This window comes from Ursus americanus, chromosome 25 (genome assembly GCF_024610735.1).
Source record: "Ursus americanus isolate L20-20 chromosome 25, mUrsAme1.1.p, whole genome shotgun sequence".
NCBI classification, from domain to species: Eukaryota; Metazoa; Chordata; class Mammalia; order Carnivora; family Ursidae; genus Ursus; species Ursus americanus.
The window spans coordinates 33,107,325-33,128,288 of record NC_142151.1 but is presented as its reverse complement, the minus strand read 5'-3'; the positions used below and the strand labels follow the sequence as shown (position 1 = coordinate 33,128,288).

Sequence of the window (20,964 nt, the reverse complement as noted above, 5' to 3'; positions counted from 1 at the left end):
ACAAATAGAGAACAGGTTTGAAAAAAAGAAAGGGGGGGGGGCAAATTGCCTGAATCACAAATTCACTTTGCTGCCAATTTAGAAGCTAAAAAGCAAACTTTTTTTTTTTTTACCTGCTTCAGTGCTTAATATGGAGGTAACTGTTGTAGTAGAAACTGTGTAGGAAAGACAATATATGTGAAAATAAATTACTTGAATATTTTACTGGGAAACTTAGTTTAAAAAACCACTTACCATAGCCTAAGGAAATATTTCTAAAATTGTATTAAGAGGCTAAGTGACAAAATAATCTCTAAGTCAACACAATTAACACTATATATTTATTATATATCCACCAAAAATAACTCTTTTCTGTTATTACCACTTAGCCAAAATCTCATAGGAATTTTACAAGGTCTATGGAAGGGCCAAGAAATAAGGTTCAGAACCCTGGCATGTGATACCTTAGCTTTAGGTAAGCAATCAAAAATAACTAAAATTTAAATAGCATTTTATAGACAACAACACAACTTTAAATATATTATCAAAATCTAAGGCTTCCAATTTACTTTACTATCTCTTAATTGACACCATCTCCGAATATTGGTCTACAGGAAATAAAATCCCACCTTGACTCGTACAAGACAGGAATATATAAGCATACCGCAGCAACTCTGTCTACTTATATTGCCAGTAAATTACAAGTCCCCAAACGAAAGTTAAACTGCATTCTGTCCACATTCTCTTGAATGGGCATAACTGAAATGTCTTTATAGCTGACAGCAAATAGATGAGTTAAGAAAAAGAAATTAACTTTTTACTTCTATATTTTCAAAGTACCTCCCAGGGCAATCATGATTTCAAAATATTTACTTCATGGGAGACTGCATTTAACACATTTTTATTCCACTTGTTCCAATTATTATCTAAAAATGTCAAGCTTTGGATGATGATATTTTACCAATAAGCATACATTTCCTAATGTGTGTTCTAGTGTATATTCCTAACTGAATACACAGGAGTATATTGAAATAGTATTTTGACAGATTTTCTAGTAACTGTTCATTCTAATTTGAAATTTTTGTAGCAGATTTACCAGCATCCCTTTTACTGACACAGACTGTGGTGAAACTATAAAGGATTACCTACAAAAAGAAATCAGAAATATACATTGGAAACCATGATTATTTTACCTGTGAATGTTGAATTTGCAGAAGCACCATCTGAAATAATTAATAACGACTATCATTGACAAGAATGGAAAATTGTGAAAAAAATCTAAATCTCAAATTGACTATGAATTATCAGTATCTTTTTTACTTCTTGCAATTTCTAATATAAAATAAGGAGTAGCTCATGAATTCTCTTCAAGCTTGTTGAGATTTATTCTTAAGATCTCTGTTGCTCATGAGTGATCCTTCAATTATTTAATTCTATCCATGTAATTCTCACCATTTGCTCCATCCCTTTACGAAATGATTTTGACTGGTATCTCACTCCCTTAATTCCCAGAGCCTACAGATAGGCAGGGGCTCCCATGCAGCAGCAAAACTGCTTCCCTTTGCCACCTTTTGGAAATGCCTCAGCAGCCTGGGTTCTGAAGTGATCCGACAGGAACAAATATACTGCAGTGGAATTGTCCCAATCCACTGAGGGAGGAGCCGTCAAAAGCATTGAGTGCGGACTCCTTTGCTGTTGATGATCTGAAAAGATCCCACAGCCTTTACCTCACCTTCCCTAATTTAATTAGAGCAAAAAGCAAAGACTCACCACTACCGCACTCCAACTCTCCTGCGATGCAATAGCTGAAAGTTATGTCAGAAAAAAAAAAAAAAAAAATGAGGTTGAAATTAACTCCTCATGACATACACCTCCCAAATTTAAAAACACAAATTGTCTAACCGTGAAAATCAAAACAAAGCCAAGTAAGCACACAGTAAATAATCGTTTCCCCAGGAATATGCTTATTTTTTTCGTGTACTGTACCACCATTCATAATCATTTCAGCGAGGCGTTCTTGGTACCCAAAGGAATGCTCTGCAGTCAGAAAATCGTTGGTTCTTACATTTTCAGCTTCAAACAGGACACTGATGGCCATGCTACTCTAGTATAGACTTCCCCTCTGCTTCCGTGTCACTGTCTGGAGCCTATAAACATGATCTTACATTTACAGAAGTCAGACTTCCTTTTTACCTAAAGTTACATGACATTTTCTGTCCTGTCTTCTGTAGTATAAGATTTAACAAACCATTTGTTGATATGTGGATTGACTGAAAATACAAAACAACTATAGCATAACTGACAGAAAACTCAATCTAATACAGACCTTCTCATTTAGACATAAGAGAGCTAAAATTTGTATATATTTGTATTTTTAATTTTTTTTCTAAATGAAAATTTAAGAAACAGAACTGCTCATTGGAAAGTAATACAGAATGTACCATGTTCTTCCACAGTTATCCTGAATCATTCCCCCTGCTGGTATGATATCATTGTAGAAACAGCTGCACTCAGATAAACGGACACATTTCATGAGGTTCTCATCCAGGTAAGGAGCACTCTCCGGGCACTTAGCATAGCAACCTGTATTAAAAACGACCCGTGGTTCATTTCTATTTCCAGAAATGTGTCATATTGCAGTCTATATTTGTAAAGTTACATAAATGATTACATGAACTGAAGTAGATAATAGCAAAACAACAACACATTCTTAGTAAAAACATACAAATTGAACAGGATTCAGATCTTCTTGCAGTGGAGTATCAACCTAAGAACTAAGAACTTACAAATTTTGGCTGATTTATTTTTTTCTAAACTGTTTCCTAAAGTGCTTAAAAATAATTTGCTACTTTAATGATGGCATGATGTTGAACATAATACAAGACTTTGATAAACACATATCTTGAAGTGTGAATGCCAGTTCTAAATATCTATTTTTATAAGGATAGATGAAGATCCAGAGGCCATAATAAAATGAGTTGAAAAGACCCCAAAGCCAGGATCTAACACAGAGCTAACTATGGGAAGTTTATGCATCACCTTGTTTTCTTGCCACTTCTTCCTTTGTAAGATATGTAATGCTAAGAAGAAAGTGCCATTTAAATGTGGGATATAGTTAATTGGACTATATTATATGTTGCATTCTGAAACTACGTTCTCAACAAATTATACTGTCTAATGAAAGGTATAAAAACTGACAATGGGATTAAATAGATAATTTATATCTGGAGAAAATGTTTCTAATATAGAAATACTAATGTCATAATAAATATAAATACCTATTCATTAAATTACAAATTTAAGACTCTGAATTGGCAGAAACGAACACCATTTTTCACTTGTAAAATATCAATATAATCTGCACTACTTTGTGGATATTACTAAAATGTGCCTTACCTTCTAAAACTGCAGAAAATTTCTGGCCAATAACTCGATCTCTGCATGTTTTTGTAGTCACTGTGCCACAAGGTTCATAGCGCCAACTGCATTCCCCAGGTCCATTATAATAATCACAGAAGACAGCTATAATTGAATCATTTCAAATTACTGCTGTTCGTTATATGATGATTTTCATCTTTCATTTTCCAAAGCTTTTTTAAAAAGGATTTTGAATGATAGGAACAATAAACAGAGCTAGACTATATCATTTTGTCTTATCAAGTTCCTTTGGCTTTATCCAAATTGCCAGATAAGCCACAATAGCTCACGAAAAAGGAAGGGAAGCATATAGGATCAAAACAGCACTTTCCTTTGACATCTCCCATTAAGGTTGGTTTGAGGTAGAAAAGTAAACGCTGATTCTTCCATTTTGAGATATTTTAGGTCACAGCCCAGATTCATAGTTCTAATGTTAAAGCTTAAATTACAAAAATAAATCTCTAGGGAAATCAGGTTTCTTTAATATGTTAATAATCATTCCTGAATGAGGTAACTAAGATTTCAATATCCCACTTTACATGATAAACTGAATAAAATGTGGATTAAATATCAATATTTCTCATTCGTCATACTTTCTCTCATAATACTTTTCATTAGAGGGGAGAGAGTTGACTGATTTTTACTAAATTTATCACATCCTCTATATCAAGATTCCGTTTATATTCATTTTACAGTTTGTCTTGACTAGCACTCTATAAAGTTTCTAAAATAATGTCTGAGGACTTCAACCCAAAGTAGTAGATGTGGTAAATGTTTATGAATACATGAGTTTACCAAGATAAGTCAACAGTCCACTGTTCATCTAAATATGAGTAAGAGATATTTTCCATCAGTATTTAATTTTTCCCCCATTAACATAAGAACCTTTGTAACTAAAATTGAAATTGACGTCCTGTGCCAGGTGCCTATGTTTTAAAATAGGTAGTTTTCCCATTATAAACATATTAACATGTTTTTAAAACTTCTTAGGCACAAGAATATGTCTTTCACTGGAAATATGAGAGGAAGATTGATTATCTAAAAAAACAATTCTACCTAATTACATTTTTGAAGACCAACACATGGACTTGACTTACGACAGAGATCTGGTTTTCTCCACGTGACACAGACTCCGACTGCACTGCAGGCCTCTGCGTACATGGCCACAGCCGTGCAGAATCCCAAATACTTCCCCTCCGTGTCACATGAGCAGGCTTCCTCAATACATGCTTCTAAGTAAGCTTGGGGGTCCACCTAGACAGAGCACAGCACATGAGTCTCTGGGAGCAAACCTGTGAGGTCACTGCTTTCAGAGCCATACTACCTTGTGATGGCATTCTTTGAAGATGCTGTCCCGGATGATCTCGCATTTCTGCACAGCCCAGGCTTTACAGTATGGATTTGAGTCACATGGGAAATTTTGTGTTAGTGTGTCTGCACATTTTTGACTTGTTTTCCAACTGTTTCCAAATTCCAGTGCTCCAATAGCTTCTGATGAATGTCTTGTTATGAAATCATCCTTGAGATCACCATTGTTATTTCCACAAAGACCACACACTTTGCCCTATAGAGACCAGAAAGGGAAATTAACAAGTAAGTTGTACCAGGGAAATAGATATATCAAGAGATGAGTTCAGAGAGGAAGATTATTAATAAGTGAGTTGCATTACATTCGTATATAGAGAGATAGGTAAGGAAATTATGATTATATATGGTATCATGAATCTATTTTATCACATGCTCTGCTGACTGAGCTAGCCAGGTGACCCTATCATAAATCTATTTTAAATTCCAAGTTTTGGGAGGAAACTAGAATCTGTGGATAAGATTCTGCTCCTGTTTAATCCAAGACATCCTATATCACAACATGATCTAGTATCAACTAAGATAAGTGTGTCAAGAATTGTTAAAAACTAATTATATTCACTAGCTTTAAATCATACAAGAGTATACTCTTAGGTTCTTAGAATATTTGCTCCAAGAAATACATTTAATTTTATGCATTCACAAGCTACCTTAAAATTGTATTATAAAATAATCTCGAGTAACCAAACATAGTTAAACTAGAATGCTTCAGGTTTATTGCATTTATTTTTCACCAGATTCTATCATCTTTGATTGTATTTCATGTTTCATGATAAGATTGAGTAGATGTGGAGGACTTGTTCTAGGACAGAAAATACCACTCTCTCACTTTCCACTGACGAATTGTCTCCAATTCTCAGAAACAGAAATTATTTTCCTTCCCCGTTAATCACTTATTAATGATATACATACATTCCAGCGAGGATCCAGTATAGCAGAAACTCTTGTATTCTTGTCCCAAATTATGGTTATCCCATTTAAAAACTTCAGAATCAAGTACAGGCCAACGGTATGTACAGAGTATGTATTTTCACTGAGTCCACAGTCCTTACTTTCCGTAATTTTGGATGCTGTTACTTTACCATCATGCAAGACAACATTCTGATCCTGTTAATTAAAAGTCAGACTTATAACATCAATTTTATCTAGCCACTCATAACCTGAGAGAAAAAAATATGTAAAGAGGACTAGTACTGTACCTGAAAAGCAACTATGATTTTTCTTGAGCACGTAAGCCCATCTTCACAGCATGGGACACTTTCAGTTAAGATACGGAATGTGCCATTTTCACGACCACAATAATCCTTTAAGAATTATAATAATAGTTTATAAATATCAGGGACATGGAACTCAATTACAATATTTGCATCAGACAAGTAATTCTCAGACAGTGATAATTTAAACTCAATAAATTACCGTAAGCTGTGTTATGGAATTTCCAAAAGATGAGAGTTTAACTGCGTATATGGATAGGTAGTCCTAGCTGAGTCCAACCTAATTAATTTGCTTTCACTTGGTCCTTTACCTGTTACTTCTATACAAGTTCAGAATTATACTATAGGTATATAAGTATTTAAATTATATATTTTTTATCATTGATTTATCTCTACGTTCTGTAAATAGCTAGATAAACGTGTTTTTCTCCCCCTCAGTGAGTTTTATGAAACTTGATATTCAACCAAAACTAATGCATAAGTACAAAATAATCCAAATTTCAGCAATTAGATGTGACTTAGGAAGAAGCTTAGCAGCATGTAACAAGCATGAGCTCTGGAAAGACACAGATCTGGGTTTGAATATGGCATTTTCTACTTAGCAGTTCATGTTGTTTGACCTCTCTAAACTTCAATTTCTTCATCTGCATCATAGGGATAATACTATCAGCCTTTGAGTATTGTAATGATTAAATGTAATAAATTTGCTTGGCAAAGAAGTGCTCATAAAATGGCAACTGTCATTGTTGCTGACAGTGCTGTTGTTAAACTAATGATATCTAACATTTATTGAGCACTTAGTATGTGCCCCAATATTTGCCCTAATTTAGTTTCAAGTGGGGGCTATTTCCATCCCCATTTTACAGATAAGGAAACTGAGACACAGAGGGATTAAGGAATGTGCCCAAAGTCACATCAGAGAAATGGGAGGACAAGGACTGAAATCTAGGCCTACTCCTTCCCAAGTCAGCATTACATAATGTTAGTTTACTGCCTTTGAGAAACATTTAAGGGACCATGTGTTTAAATTTCACATTTTGAGAATAAAATTTTCCAGAGCTCATCTACAAATAAATAATTAAGTACAAAAAAATTGTGACAAAACACACTAGTCATTACCTCAACAAATGAATATTGGCAGAGACCATCAAAGCTGTAACTTTTTCCATCAAAAGTTCTAACATGACCTTCTCCATAGATGTGGCAGACGGTCTGACATTTATTTTGTGTACAGCTCCAAGATCCTTTTATGCAAGTACTAAAAGAAAAAAAAATATTATGCCAAGATTCACATGCTCATACTATTTTTATAAAGAAGCACAAAACCTTGTTCTATATTGATTTAAATTTTGTAGTTGTCTTCATTATACTATATGACATTCACTGTATAAAATGCCAAATAAAGTTTCTATTTCAAAAAGTACAGCATAGGGAGTATAGCCAAGAATATTATAATAACTTTGTAGGGTGACAGATGGTAACTACACCACTGTGGTGAGCATTTCACAATGTATATAATTGTTGAATCACTATGTTGTACACCTAAAACTAATATAGTATTGTATGTCAACTATACTTCAATAAAAAATTTTTAAAAATTAAAGTTTCTATTTAAAAAAGAGCATTTAAAACTATATTTGACCATTGTTTTCCACATATCCCAAAGTATGAATTCTTTCCTATAAAAATAAGAGCAGACTGTACTTTCTAATATCCAAAACATATAAAATAGTCATTCTTTATTATTCACCAGTTGTTGCAGCCAACCGTGGTAACACTTCCTTGCTCATACTCCCATCCACCAAAAGAACATGGGCAGTCTTCAGGAAAGACACAGTTCCCTTTAGAATTTCGAACCATGCCTACTGGACAGTAGCACCCAGCTTTGCAAGGCAAGTTCTCCTATGGGAATAAATACATAATATATACCATAAGGTACTGCTCTGACATGTCACAGTATCAGCATTAATTTACAATACATAAATATATACCAAGTATACATTTAGAGCCAACATTTGACAAGTCAAAATAACACAATAAATATGATCTGCTCATTATTTTTCACTGATGTATTAGTTTGCTTCTATCCTGACACAATTAAGAGTTTGAAAAGGCTACTGCAATGCCATGTTACTTACATCAAAACCAGGCATGTTCCAAGCGCCACATTTACTGTCAACTCTTCTCCGTGCCCTCGGGCCCTGGCAGTCAACATATTCAGCCCCTCCAGAACAATTCTCTGCGGGATAAAGGAAATTGTTAATCAAGGGCCTCTTGATATGCTTATTTTAACCCAAGTAGACCTATTAAGCTTGCATCATAATTTCAACACTTACGTTGGGTTGAACTAATGGGAGTCTGGCAAAGAAAATTTCCATCCCGACAGACACTGGTAATAGAAGAAAATTATACATTTAAACTTCAAACTTCAATGATGACTTCTTAATACACTGTTAGGGCAACTTTAACCCCTCATTCACAAGTTTTATCACAAGTAGATGAATGAGACACAGTGTCCCAGAAACTATAAAACATGTACCCAATTATAAGATACAGCCTCATACATATTATAGGAATGCACGAGCAAGGTTCTTTGGGCATCAGAGACAACATAAAAATGATGGCTGGACCCTGATGGATGAGCACGACTCAACAGATACTCTGATAGGATGCAAAGCTGTGATGCGGGAAGAGAATAAGGTATGTGCCAATGACTTGTTTGCGTAGAAGGCAAGAAGCATGAGAGGGACAAGTGGTAAAAGCAAGTCAGGGCCAGCTTTCAGGTGGTCTTAAATGACTCTCAAGTTTGTTTCTATTCTTCAGGGAACTGTCACCATTAAAGTTAAATGGCACAATCAGAATAATGCTTCAGTTTAGTCATTTTAGAGGTAGTGCAAGAAATATAAGACAGAGATAGAGAGAGACAGGGCAAAGAGCAGCCAAGTTCAACATCACAATAATGCCAGTAAGAGCTCATGGGGGTCTGAAATAGGGTAATGATAAATGGAACCAGAATTTGGAGGTGATGGCCTAAGTTTCATTAAAAGGGTAACATACTGATTCCTTCAAGCAGAGAAAGACAATTATCATATGGTTTCACTCATTTATGGAACATAAGAAATAGGAAGATCGGTAGGAGAAGGAAGGGAAGAATGAAGGGGAGGTAAACAGAAGGGGGAATGAACCATGAGAGACTATGGACTCTGAGAAACAGACTGAGGGCTTCAGAGGGGAGGGGGTGGGGGATTGGGATAGGCCGGTGATAGGTATTAAGGAGGGCACTTATTGCATGGTGCACTGGGTGTTATATGCAACTAATGAATCATGGAACATTGCATCAAAAACTGGGGATGTACTGTACGGTGACTACTATAACAAAACAAAAATTATTTAAAAAAAAAAAGGTTACATACTGATTCCTTAACATCTACAGAGAAGGTATCATTATCAAACCCTAACCAATGTTTTGTGTGCTATGATAGAAAGGGGTTGTTGCCTATGCTTTCCTTTTAAATGGCCAAGAAAAATCATTTATTGCTAAATGATGGTTTCATATGGGACAAAAGAAAAGAGAGAAGGTGCCTCCAAAATTTTTTTGGAATGGCTACTCGTTTTTGCATTCCTGTTGTGAAGAATTGCTATGTCTATAGAATTAAAAATATGGATAAATTACTTTGCCTGAAACTGCGAAAATCACAACCTCCTTAGCCATGACAAAAAGTCAGTTCTTCAACTACTTCTACTGCCCAGGAACTAAGTTCAAGTTCTTGAGTGCAGCCTGGCCACTGTCTACTTTTCCAGCGTGATCTCAAGCAATGAGAACTTACATGTGCAATACTTTTCAAGCATTTCCTACATTAATGCATTCTGTTTACTCTACAGGAAATCTCTCTTCCTACCCCAATTTTGTCTGGAAAAAGTTTCATCTCTTAGGAAAATTCAAATGCTGGTCTCCTCTGAGAAGTTCTCATTATCTCCTCAAGTACGACTGGCCCTACCTGCTACCATATTATAGTACACAAACTTCCTTGGAATAGTCAGCACCCTTGTTCTGTGAGTCCAAGACAATGTTCATTCATCTTTATAACTCCAGCCCTCAGCACAAGGCCTGGCACATGGCAAATATCTATTTAATAAGTGCTTGTTGAATGATGAATGCTGAGATACAGCTAGAAAGCATGGTCTGAATATAAAATCATTTTGCATCCTCTGTATGTAGAATACATACTGCTAGCAGGTTTCTCTATTGGTATTTAAAACCAAACAAGAGTAAGATACATCAGTTAGAGCCATTACGATGCAGTGGGCACTTTAGGTTAAAGGGAGCAATAACTAACTTCAATAAGAAATACAAAATTTAAAATGTGACAGGTCTGAGGAAGACTTTAGGAAAAGTCTATTTCTCTGAAAAGGACAATCCCTTGATTTTGAAGTCATAACAAGTATATATGTAATTCCCATACCATCTGTTGTTATTAATATTGATGAGTTTGCCTGGTTGCATGACCTTGCCATTTATGTAGCAGTCACACTGAGATTTTGGAACACAAGTCCCTTCATTATTCTGGTACATTCCATCAGGGCAAGTGCATCCATCAAATGGAACGTCTTCTATATCACAGCTCCTATATCTCTCGGACAATAATCGACAAGTTTTATTGCAGGCTTTTATATTGTACTGGAAAACGAGGTCACTTGGACAAGAGGAATCTGTTGGTATAGGAATAAAAAATAGTAAGTATGTATACAGGAAAGCAGCAATTTTACTTCAACTTGATGTTTATAGATGTTATAGTGAATTATTCATAATTGAGGTTATGAATAATCAAGAAAAAGTTACCCGCTATTCACATTTTTCTTCTTTCTTTCTTTCTTTTTCTTCCTTTCTGAAAAAGTGACTATTGAAGGAGGCAATTGCAATCACCCAGGAGGAAAAAAAAATGCTTTTTTTGAACTAGGGTGGTGCTCATAGAGATGGAGAGATGTGAATGGATTTGAGAGAAATTTTGGGAGGTGAACTTGACAGACTACTGATTGGATATGGGCAATGAGGTGTATGTATGATCTACAAGACATTTATTTCTATAAAGTTTTTTTTTTTTTGGTAAGCCAAGGATTTTTCTGAAGTCATATTCAAATACTGCAATAAATATTTAAAACAAAGCAAGATTCAATAAATATGATAGTTGAGGACCTATTTTACTTACTTTTACTTGTTTTTTTAAATGTTATTAATATTGGGACACCTGGGTGACTTAGTCAGTTAAGCATCTGCCTCTTGGTTTCGGCTCAGGTTATGATCTCCAGGCCAGGAGATCAAACCCTGCTTTGGGGGGGGGGGGGCGGTCTGCACTCAGCAGGGGGTCTACCTCCCCCTCTCCCTCTGTCCCTCCGCAGCAACCCACACACACACACTCTGTCTCTGAAATAAATAAATCTTTAAAATAAATAAAATAAAATGTCATTAATGTTTATCATTTAAAAGGTAGTAAGAGTTGGAATATTAAATTTCAGCATACAAAAATGAACAGAAACTTATGTTCATATCTAAATACATATATATTCTGCTCTTATTTAAATATGAATATATTAAATCAAGACAAAAGAATCAAGAAGTAAAAATGGAAGGGTCACTGAAACACACTTTTTTAAAAAAACAGAAAATCATCTTTGAGAAAACCAAGTAAAAATTTGTAAATACGTGTTTCTAAACTACACACACACACACACACACACACACACACACACACACTATAGTAAAAGTGAGAAGATAGTTTTCTAAAAACTCCTGTCCTGCTTACCACATAGTCCGGTTCTCCATCCCACCATGTATACTTCTTTCTCAGCACATGCTTTCACATAGTTGCTAAAAATCGTGCACAAGCAATCTCTACTGTTTTCACAAGTACAAGTGTATCTTTTGCATTCCTTTAAGAAATAAGTGTATATTTCATTATGAAAATATTCACAAAAACAGGTAAACTGGGTATCTTAATTCAGTTCATAACCACTCCTGTTCCTTAAAAAAAGATCTGTCTTAAAACTGCAGGAACTATTTCTTTTCAAAATAAGCGAAGTAGAAAATCAGTTATTAATTAAGTTTTCAAAGAACTTAGAAAAGATGGAAGGAGAAACTTATTCAAGACTTTTATCATTTGGGGTTATTTTCCAGTACCATTTTTTTAAATTGGTATATCTAACAACTGAATAAGTTAGTGGAATCCAATGTTAAATTTAAACCTATGTCTTAATCTACTGATGATGCCTGTTATTTGAAAATTTGAAAATTTTTAATGTCTACAGGCTTCTATTGATACTATTAAATATTTCACAAAAAAGCACTGTTAGACACTCACATACCTCATAATATGGTTTAGCGTTCACAATTGGATGGCAGGAAGCAAAAGGCCCATCTGATTCAAGAAAAATTTCACAATGCTTTTCGGCAAATTTTTCTGGAAGAAAATTCATGCATTCAAAATTAGTATCAATAACATAATTTTTAATTTAAAAAAGTGTAATTGTGTTTTTAAAGTGCTTTTGCTGTAGCATTTCTAAATTATTATCAATATAAGCAAAAATAGCATGATATAAGCAGAAACACCTTAAACAAGCGAAATCTTTCTTTTCAAATTTTTATTATTTTTAAAAAGATTTTATTTATTTATTTATTTATTTGAGAGACAGAAAGAGCAAGTGGAGGAAGAGAGACAGAGAAGCAGACTGTACTGAGTGCGGAGCCCAAGGTGGGCTCAATCTCGTGACCCTGAGACCATGACCTCAGTTGAAATCAAGAGTCCGGCACTTCACCGACTGTGCCACCCAGGTGCCCCAAAATCTTTCTTTCTTTTTTTTAATTGAAGTATAGTCGACACACAATGTTAGTTTCAGGTGTGCAGCACAGGGATTGGACAAGTCTATACATGATGCTGGGCTCACCACGAGTGCAGCTACCATCTGTCCCCATACCATGCTATTCCAATACCATTGACTATATTCCCTGTGCTGTTCCTTTCATCCTCGTGACTTACTCATTCCATCATTGGACGAAGAGGCAAAATCTTTTTGGCTTCAGAATTTTGTATTAAATCAGTTAACCTGTTTGCAAAAGGCAATTTCTACAAACAATGGGGATAAGGGAACCAGATTATTGATTTAGGTACCTTTTAATTTAAAATATATTTTTTATGTCTGAATTATAATAAGTTGGTAAATGAAACCATTGTGACACCAGCATCCTCTCGCCTCTGTTGCCACAGTAGTCATGTCAGCTTTAGGACCCCCAGTATCAATAATTCAAAAACACTAATTTTATTTTTTAAGGACCAAACTGATATTTGATTGGTTTTTAAGTCACTAGTTTTGTATTTAATTAACAGAAGAGAAAATTCACAAAAATAGCATGTGAGTAACAAATACTTTGTTCAATGATTTGTAAATATTTAAAGATGATGCCAGTGACTAGAACAAGGACTGCTAATTTTTTTTTAACTATCTATCGATTGGCTTCTAAAAGTTACTGTCACCAGGAAGCAATAAAGGAAGGTGACTGAATCTATTAAAAGGACATTGAAGTCAATTATTTCTAAAATTTTGACAAACTTGTAAGTAGGTATCACCATTATTATGTAAATACTACTGACAGATTATTAAAGCATAGCTTAATTTTCTGTATTTTATTTTATCTCATTAAATACAAAACACTAAAAATTGAAATTGTTAATTTATATAGCCCTCAAAAGTGTTAATATAGCCTCCTTAATATAAATTGGCTTGGTTTCTTATGAGATACACATTTGTTTTTACCTATTCTCCTTTTAATTATTTTCATTGCAACACCTGCAAAACAAACGACAACTAAACTCTGAAATATGTATTACCATGTTGATGTTAATGCTTCTATCAACTCATTCTATAAATCAAAACAAATTAAATGAAACTTTAAAAAGGAATTGCTTTGTAATTTTAAAATATTGTTAAAAGCTGATCAGACATTTGTTTCAAATATGCAGATTAATTTAGAAATAACTAATTAGGGGCACCTGGGTGGCACAGTGGGTTGAGCGTCCAACTCTTGGTTTCGACTCTTGGTTTCAGCTCAGGTCATGATCTCAGGGTCATGAGATCAAGCCCCACATCAGTGCGCAGTCTGTTTGGATTTCTCTCTCCCTCTCCCTTGCCCCTCCCCCTCCTCTCTCTCTCTCAAATAAATAAATAAATCTTTTTAAAAAAGAAATAACTAATTAACATATAAACATATTTTAACTTACTTTCCATTGCATTCCATTATTTAAGAAAGAAGTAAAATAAGATAAAGTGTTTATTAAAATCAACAATGCTAAGGGAGCAATCAGAGCAAGACTTCGATTCAGAATGCTTGGATTATCACCAACAGACCTATAAATACGGAGAACAAACTGACGGTAGTCAGAGGTGAAGTGGATTGGGGGGGGTGGGCAAAATGGGTGAAGGGGAGTGGCAGATACAGTTTCAAGTTATGGAATGAATAAGTCGCAGGGATAAAAGGTCTAGCATAGGGAATATAATCAGTTGTATTGCAATAGCATTGTATGGTGACAGATGGTAGCTACACTTGTAGTGAGCACGACTTACTGTATAGACTCATGGAATCACTATGCTGTACACATTGCATATCGACTACACTTCCATAAAAACATATTAAATAAATAAAAATAAAATATTGGGTTACAACTTCATCTTTAACCCTCATTAAGTACACTCTATCTGGACTGCACTACCAACATCCACGTTAATGGAGTTGATAACCTCATCCATGCTCTTCATGAGTGTTTGTGGGAGTAAACTGAACTAATCTTTATGGAAGTCTTTGGTAAGCTAAAATATGAGCTGAGCCATACAAGTGTAAAGGTTTCCTCATAAGATCCGTATTTGGGGTTTGGTATAATTAACACACATGATAGCAGTCGTTAGGAGACCTAGATCTAGCGACAGCTTTATCGTAAAGTAGCTCGGCAGTCTGGGTGAGTCTCGCTTTTTCAACCAATGATCACATCCATTCCTAAATTAAAGATCTGTAAAATTTCCTCTGACCCTACTATTCGACAGCTATGGAGAAAACTGTCTGAGGAGGAAAAGAATGGGTATAGAAAAAGATAACTCTGTTGATCCCCCTTCCCCCATGAAAGATGGGTTTTCTAGTTGTGCCTCAGCCAGCCAGACTGCTTCTCTGCTGTTCCTGTAAAACTGGGACAGTACAACAAACACTAGTGAAAATGAGGATTATCTCCTAGTCCCATAGTATTATCAGAATAAGTACACAATTCCTAGTACCAAGTTTTAGTTATAGAGTTTGATGTTCAATTACCAATACCTTTTTCTATACTGATGCATGAAGTGGGTTTTCCTTTGGGACAGGGCATCATTTCCCAAGAATCAGCAAATGCCTGAGGCGTCTTCTCCAATATATTCTGACTTGACATTAAATCATCCTCTACTCTGTTGTTGAAGGAACCACAGAGTCCTGTATAGGGCACAGAACAAATTTTGACATTTCCTCACCTACTCAGCTTTTCAGATTCATATTCTGATGTCATACTCAGTTCTGTGCTCAAATCAAAACACGCAGAAGCTACCTGAGAGTATGTCTTGGTTAGTCTTTATACATATAAGTAAAATTTCATGACACCTCAGATTAACGCTCCATTTTATTCAAATTTCAGGAGCACCGAAACACCTCTCGCCACAAATACTGTGTTTTCCCTGCGTGTTGCTGTAACACAACCTCTAGCAAGGTGGTAGGAAGCATGCTTACAAGCAGGGCATTTGTGACTGTACATTGTCATTATTACTGTGGAGACCTGAATCATGTTAAGGGCTATATGCTTTCTTATCTGGAGTCTTCTGACCCGTGAATTACATTTTTTTCCCTACGTATAAGTAGGTCACCTTCTTGAGTAAAGTCATGTTGCAAAAACTCAGATGGTTTGAAATTAGTAACTGTGAGCTTTCCCATTGTTTTGTTTTGTTTGCCGTCCATAAGAGCATGTAAAGGGGGATTTCTGTGACGGAGGACCTCCGTGAAAGAGATGACCATGTCATCTATCAGCAGAAAGACAAATTGTGACGTAGCTTGCATTTGAAACTTGATATTCAAAAGATGTATAATATTTTCACCTTTTTCTTCTATAGGTAAAAGCTTTCATGAACTATCTTAGCAAAGTGATATATAACATATATTATCAAACCTCACTTTAAGAGACCTTAATTTAAAAACCTTAAAATGTTTAAATCTGTGGAAAACCATTTGGGAATAGATTTTGTAATAAACAAAACTGTCTTTACTATCAGTTGAAACTGTTTTACTGCAATACTGGAGGGAAGATTAAGTAAAAATGCTTTATGATCTAATGTCATTAATAGAGAGACAACTCAAAATGAAAATAAATGATGGTCACATTAGAGCCTTGGAAATAAAAACATAGCCAGAGGACTTACCTACAGTGTCTGTGAAATGGTTGGGTGGCACTGAAACATATAATTGCATTGCAGGAGCAATTTGTATTTGCATTTTTACACCAAAGTTTGTTTCTACTTGAAGGTATGAGGAAGATGCTTTGAAGACATACACTTCACCTGTTAAAATAATTATTTACATTAATAGTATTAATTAAAATATTGAAGTTTTTTATTAAAAATGGTTTATACTTTAATATCTGTTTAAAAAACATTTAATGTCCCTAAAAACTGGACAAATGAATGCATCTTACATTTATTTTAAAGTGGTATTGTTAAACTTACCTGAATCGTCATAACTTTGATTTACATATTCAATCCCATTGTTTGTGACTGTTCCATTTCTATTGAATACAAATTTGTTACCTAAAATAGGCTAATATTTAAAACAATTGTTAATTCATGGTAATTTGCAATATTAATTTATCTTAATGCAATATATGAACTAAATTTTTGTGCCATAAAAATGTTTAAGCTTATTGGATTAGTTTTAAATATCTAAAATACAGAATATTTTTTTTGAAGCACTCCTCGTATGTTGCTTCATTGTTTCTTATAACAATTCTTTGAGGAGGACTCTAGAGGAATCTTCATCCCTGATTTGTAGATAAGGAAACTGAGACCCAGGAAGGTGACATACATTCCCAAAGGTCAAAAGGCTTCTAAGTACCAAAAGCCAGTATTGGTGTCCTCCCTCTCCCTTTAGTTCTATTTTCATTTACAGTGTCAGTTCCAAATACATGAAGTTCTAAACAAATATAATTGCCTTCTTAAACGGTCAACAGAGTTTAATAATTTAATGAGCACAGAGGTTGCTGTGTAATTAGCACATCAGTTGTCTGTATATGATAATTTTTATACACTTAAGGAGCCTTAGAACTATCCAGCTCTTCCAGAGACTTTATTAATTTTCTGTACCATCTTTTTGTGATTTCAATTTACACAGTAAGGCCTCTCTTCAGCCACAAAAATTCTGAAATTGTGAAGTAATTCATTCGATTTTGCTCTGGATAAACTTTAGGAAGCTGATTACTTACCGAATTTAAGAGGAGTGTAACACTACTCAAGCACGTTCCTGACTGGCCACTTGGACATGGACGAAGTTCAACACTAACAGACCAATCTTTATGCTGTTAAAAAATGCATTTCATTGATATGTTTATTAAAATGTCATTGATTATATGCTATTACTGTGTGATTAATTTACAAGGCATGTTTACATTTTAAACATGCACAATTCCTACACATAATCAGTCTGCTCTAAAAATAAAACCGTTCAGCCCATGGTAAGTCTAGAATTGGCCAAAAGTTTTACAGAAGGTCCAAGTATCTTGCATTAATTATGTTTATATAGTCTGATTAGTGGATTTTCATAGTCATCATTTTTTTTTAATCTCTACTTTTTGTCTTCTCCTCCAAGGGAATGTGCTGCACTATAGACACTAGTAGGAATTAGAGGTAACATAGCTGGTTTATTCTCTGGACAATCCACAATGTGTATTTAAATCCAATGTGAGAGGTATTTAATTTGTAAGACCACAAAATAAGCCATGCCACACATTGACTTCCAGTTCTCATTTCAAGATCTAGAAATCTAATCTATAACAAGCAAATATTCCATGTATTCTGGCATATTTCCCTCTTGGTTTGCCCATCCCCTACCCTTATGCATTATGTGAAGAACATAAAAAGAAGAAAGGTGGAAAACGGTCTCTTAGTAGCAGTGACTACATTTTTTAGATTACTGAATATGACCCACATCTCATACTTCAGGAGTCACAAATTCTGCTTATCTTGATTTCTTACCAGGAAGATTAAACAAAATTGTATTGTCAGACTAGCCAAAGGCACAAACTACAAGATGGAATCCCCCTTGTACTGAAATTCAGATTACTTAAAGTTTTAGTCGGGCAAAGGATTTAAAAGTAAGAATAGACCCTATCATACTGGTGATATTGTATTATAAAAACTAAAAATAAATGTAAAGGGATAATGATGAAAAAGGAAGGTGTTTCATGGAACATAAAAGATCATTTCAGCTGGGGCGCCTGGGTGGCACAGCGGTTAAGCATCTGCCTTCGGCTCAGGGCGTGATCCCGGCGTTCTGGGATCGAGCCCCACATCAGGCTCTTCCGCTATGAGCCTGCTTCTTCCTCTCCCACTCTCCCTGCTTGTGTTCCCTCTCTCGCTGGCTGTCTCTATCTCTGTCGAATAAATAAATAAAATCTTTAAAAAAAAAAAAAAAAGATCATTTCAGCTGAAGCAGTGTGAACACATGCAAAGAAAAGTAGAAGGAAATATTTTTCCAAGTGTATTTAGAAAGTTACTATTGGTGAAGGAAATGTTGGGGGTTTTTTGTTTGTTTAGCAAGGAATTTCTAAGGAATGCAGGTAATACTGATTGTCAATGTCAATGTGTGACAGAAAATAGATACTGAAATATATAACCAGTCATTGAAGGGCTGCTTGCTATTCATTTTTTTTAAATAGTAACTTAAAGTGAAGACTCTGTTTTAAATTGGTTGACTAGCTCAGTGTGTGTGCATCAATTTTCTCAAGAGTTCCAGGCTATTACATACGTGGATGGCCAAGAAGTGACAGTTTCCAGGATGGTGGTATTTAATACCGTCGAAGGTGGTGATTGAATTTCCTTCCACCTTACATCTTCCAGGACATAATGCGTCGGTGCAAGACCACTTGGCATTTTGGCATGTGCTGTTAAAATGCAATGGTTATATCAAAGGTCATCAGTTGTGTTTTCTCCGAGGAAAATAAATATCCCAACATTAAAAATCAAAATTTAAACTAAAGACATTTACTTAAGCTTTATTAGACTATCTTTTTTTTTTTTAATTTTAAAGTAATCTTTACAGTCAACTTGGGGCTTGAACTCACAGCTCCAAGATCAAGAATTGCATGGCTACTGACTGAGCCAGCCGGGCATCCCTATTCGACCACCCTTATCCTCCACTCAACATCTCAACTCTGATCAAATGTCACATTGATGGTGGCACCCTGACATTTTAAAGGACTTGAATTCCATGGACTAAAATAATAGCTTCTGCCTGCATTAAATATATAAAAACTTGTAAACTGAACTTCAGAGATTTATTTAAATGGAATACATTTCACTATTAGTACTAAAACACCTGCTACATGCCACATTGTAGACCCTCACTGTTCAATACAGTATAGAGACATATAGCTATTGATTGCTTGAAATATGGCTAGTCCAGATTGAGATCTGCTATAAATAAAAAACACAGACTTTTAAGACAATTTGAAAAACAGATTGTAAAATCTCTCATTGACTTTTTACATTAATTTCATTTCTGGATGATAATACTGCACTTCGGATGTATAAAATACATGATTAAAATTAATTCCACCCCTATCTTTTTGCTTTTTAAAAACACATCAACTGGGGTGCCTGGGTGGCGCAGTCATTAAGCGTCTGCCTTTGGCTCAGGGCGTGATCCCGGCGTTCTGGGATCGAGCCCCACATCAGGCTTCTGCGCTAGGAGCCTGCTTCTTCCTCTCCCACTCCCCCTGCTTGTGTTCCCTCTCTCGCTGGCTGTCTCTCTCTGTCAAATAAATAAATAAAATCTTTAAAAAAAATAAAATAAAATAAAAACACATCAACTAAAAAATGTTAAATTATATATGTAGGTCATATTTGTGGCTCATATGATATTTCTCTTGGATAGCAATGTCCTAGATATTCAATAAATCATAGCTATTGTTATTCATAATTATTACTAATATATTACTGTCACACTAACAGGGACATTTCTCATTTATAAGGAACACACTATAGTATAAATAATAGATTAGTTTTCATCGAATCAGATTATTTCCCTGCAAGGGCACAATATATTTTTAGAAAAGTCCTTTAGAGTTCTGCGGAAATTAAGAGTTTCAGAGAAAAGTCATAATGAAGAATGGGGAAGTCTCTCTGATCAGCATATTACTGTTGAACTCAAATAGTCTACGCTAATTTTTGGCACATTAAAATCCACTCTTATTAAATATATCTATAAACATTATATAAAAAAACATGAATATACAAATGTATACAAATATATAAATAAAGAGTAAATGTATTTTCACCACTGTAGTCACATATAAAAATTATTTGAAAAGTAGTAGGTTGTTTCTGATTTTACGTTTTAACTAAATATTCTTGGTAATTAGCATAATTATTCTTTCATTGTTGTAACCATACTCTTGTATTATTCTTTGCTCTATATTTGCAACCATCAATTGGTTTACTCTTTGAAACACTATTTCAGTTAGTGAAAAACATTACCTTTTAAAGATACATAGAAAGCTCATACATTTTATTTAAAAAACACACTAAACTTTCCCTAAAAAATAAAAGACAAACTATCGACACAGAAAATGCAGTGTTTCCAAAGAGTTTATTTTTAAGGGTGGACCTAGGAACTATTTCAAATTAAAGTATCAGTATTATTTCACTATTAACAAAATGTGGA

The 20,964-nt window shown here is 34.7% G+C and overlaps 1 protein-coding gene across 1 annotated transcript in view; it reads right to left on the bottom strand.

The window, feature by feature from the left end:
* The window catches only part of MUC19 (mucin 19, oligomeric), a 313,802-nt gene that overhangs the window by 273,357 nt on the left and 19,481 nt on the right, over window positions 1–20,964 (bottom strand). The window contains 21 exon segments of the mRNA XM_087855394.1: window positions 114–155; window positions 1,173–1,202; window positions 1,753–1,784; window positions 2,421–2,562; window positions 3,376–3,501; window positions 4,494–4,650; window positions 4,721–4,960; window positions 5,674–5,868; window positions 5,961–6,065; window positions 7,095–7,233; window positions 7,726–7,877; window positions 8,114–8,214; window positions 8,312–8,364; window positions 10,439–10,685; window positions 11,777–11,903; window positions 12,336–12,430; window positions 15,328–15,477; window positions 16,452–16,583; window positions 16,755–16,845; window positions 17,507–17,599; window positions 19,048–19,183. Coding sequence (XP_087711520.1) covers window positions 114–155; window positions 1,173–1,202; window positions 1,753–1,784; window positions 2,421–2,562; window positions 3,376–3,501; window positions 4,494–4,650; window positions 4,721–4,960; window positions 5,674–5,868; window positions 5,961–6,065; window positions 7,095–7,233; window positions 7,726–7,877; window positions 8,114–8,214; window positions 8,312–8,364; window positions 10,439–10,685; window positions 11,777–11,903; window positions 12,336–12,430; window positions 15,328–15,477; window positions 16,452–16,583; window positions 16,755–16,845; window positions 17,507–17,599; window positions 19,048–19,183 — 2,585 coding nt within the window.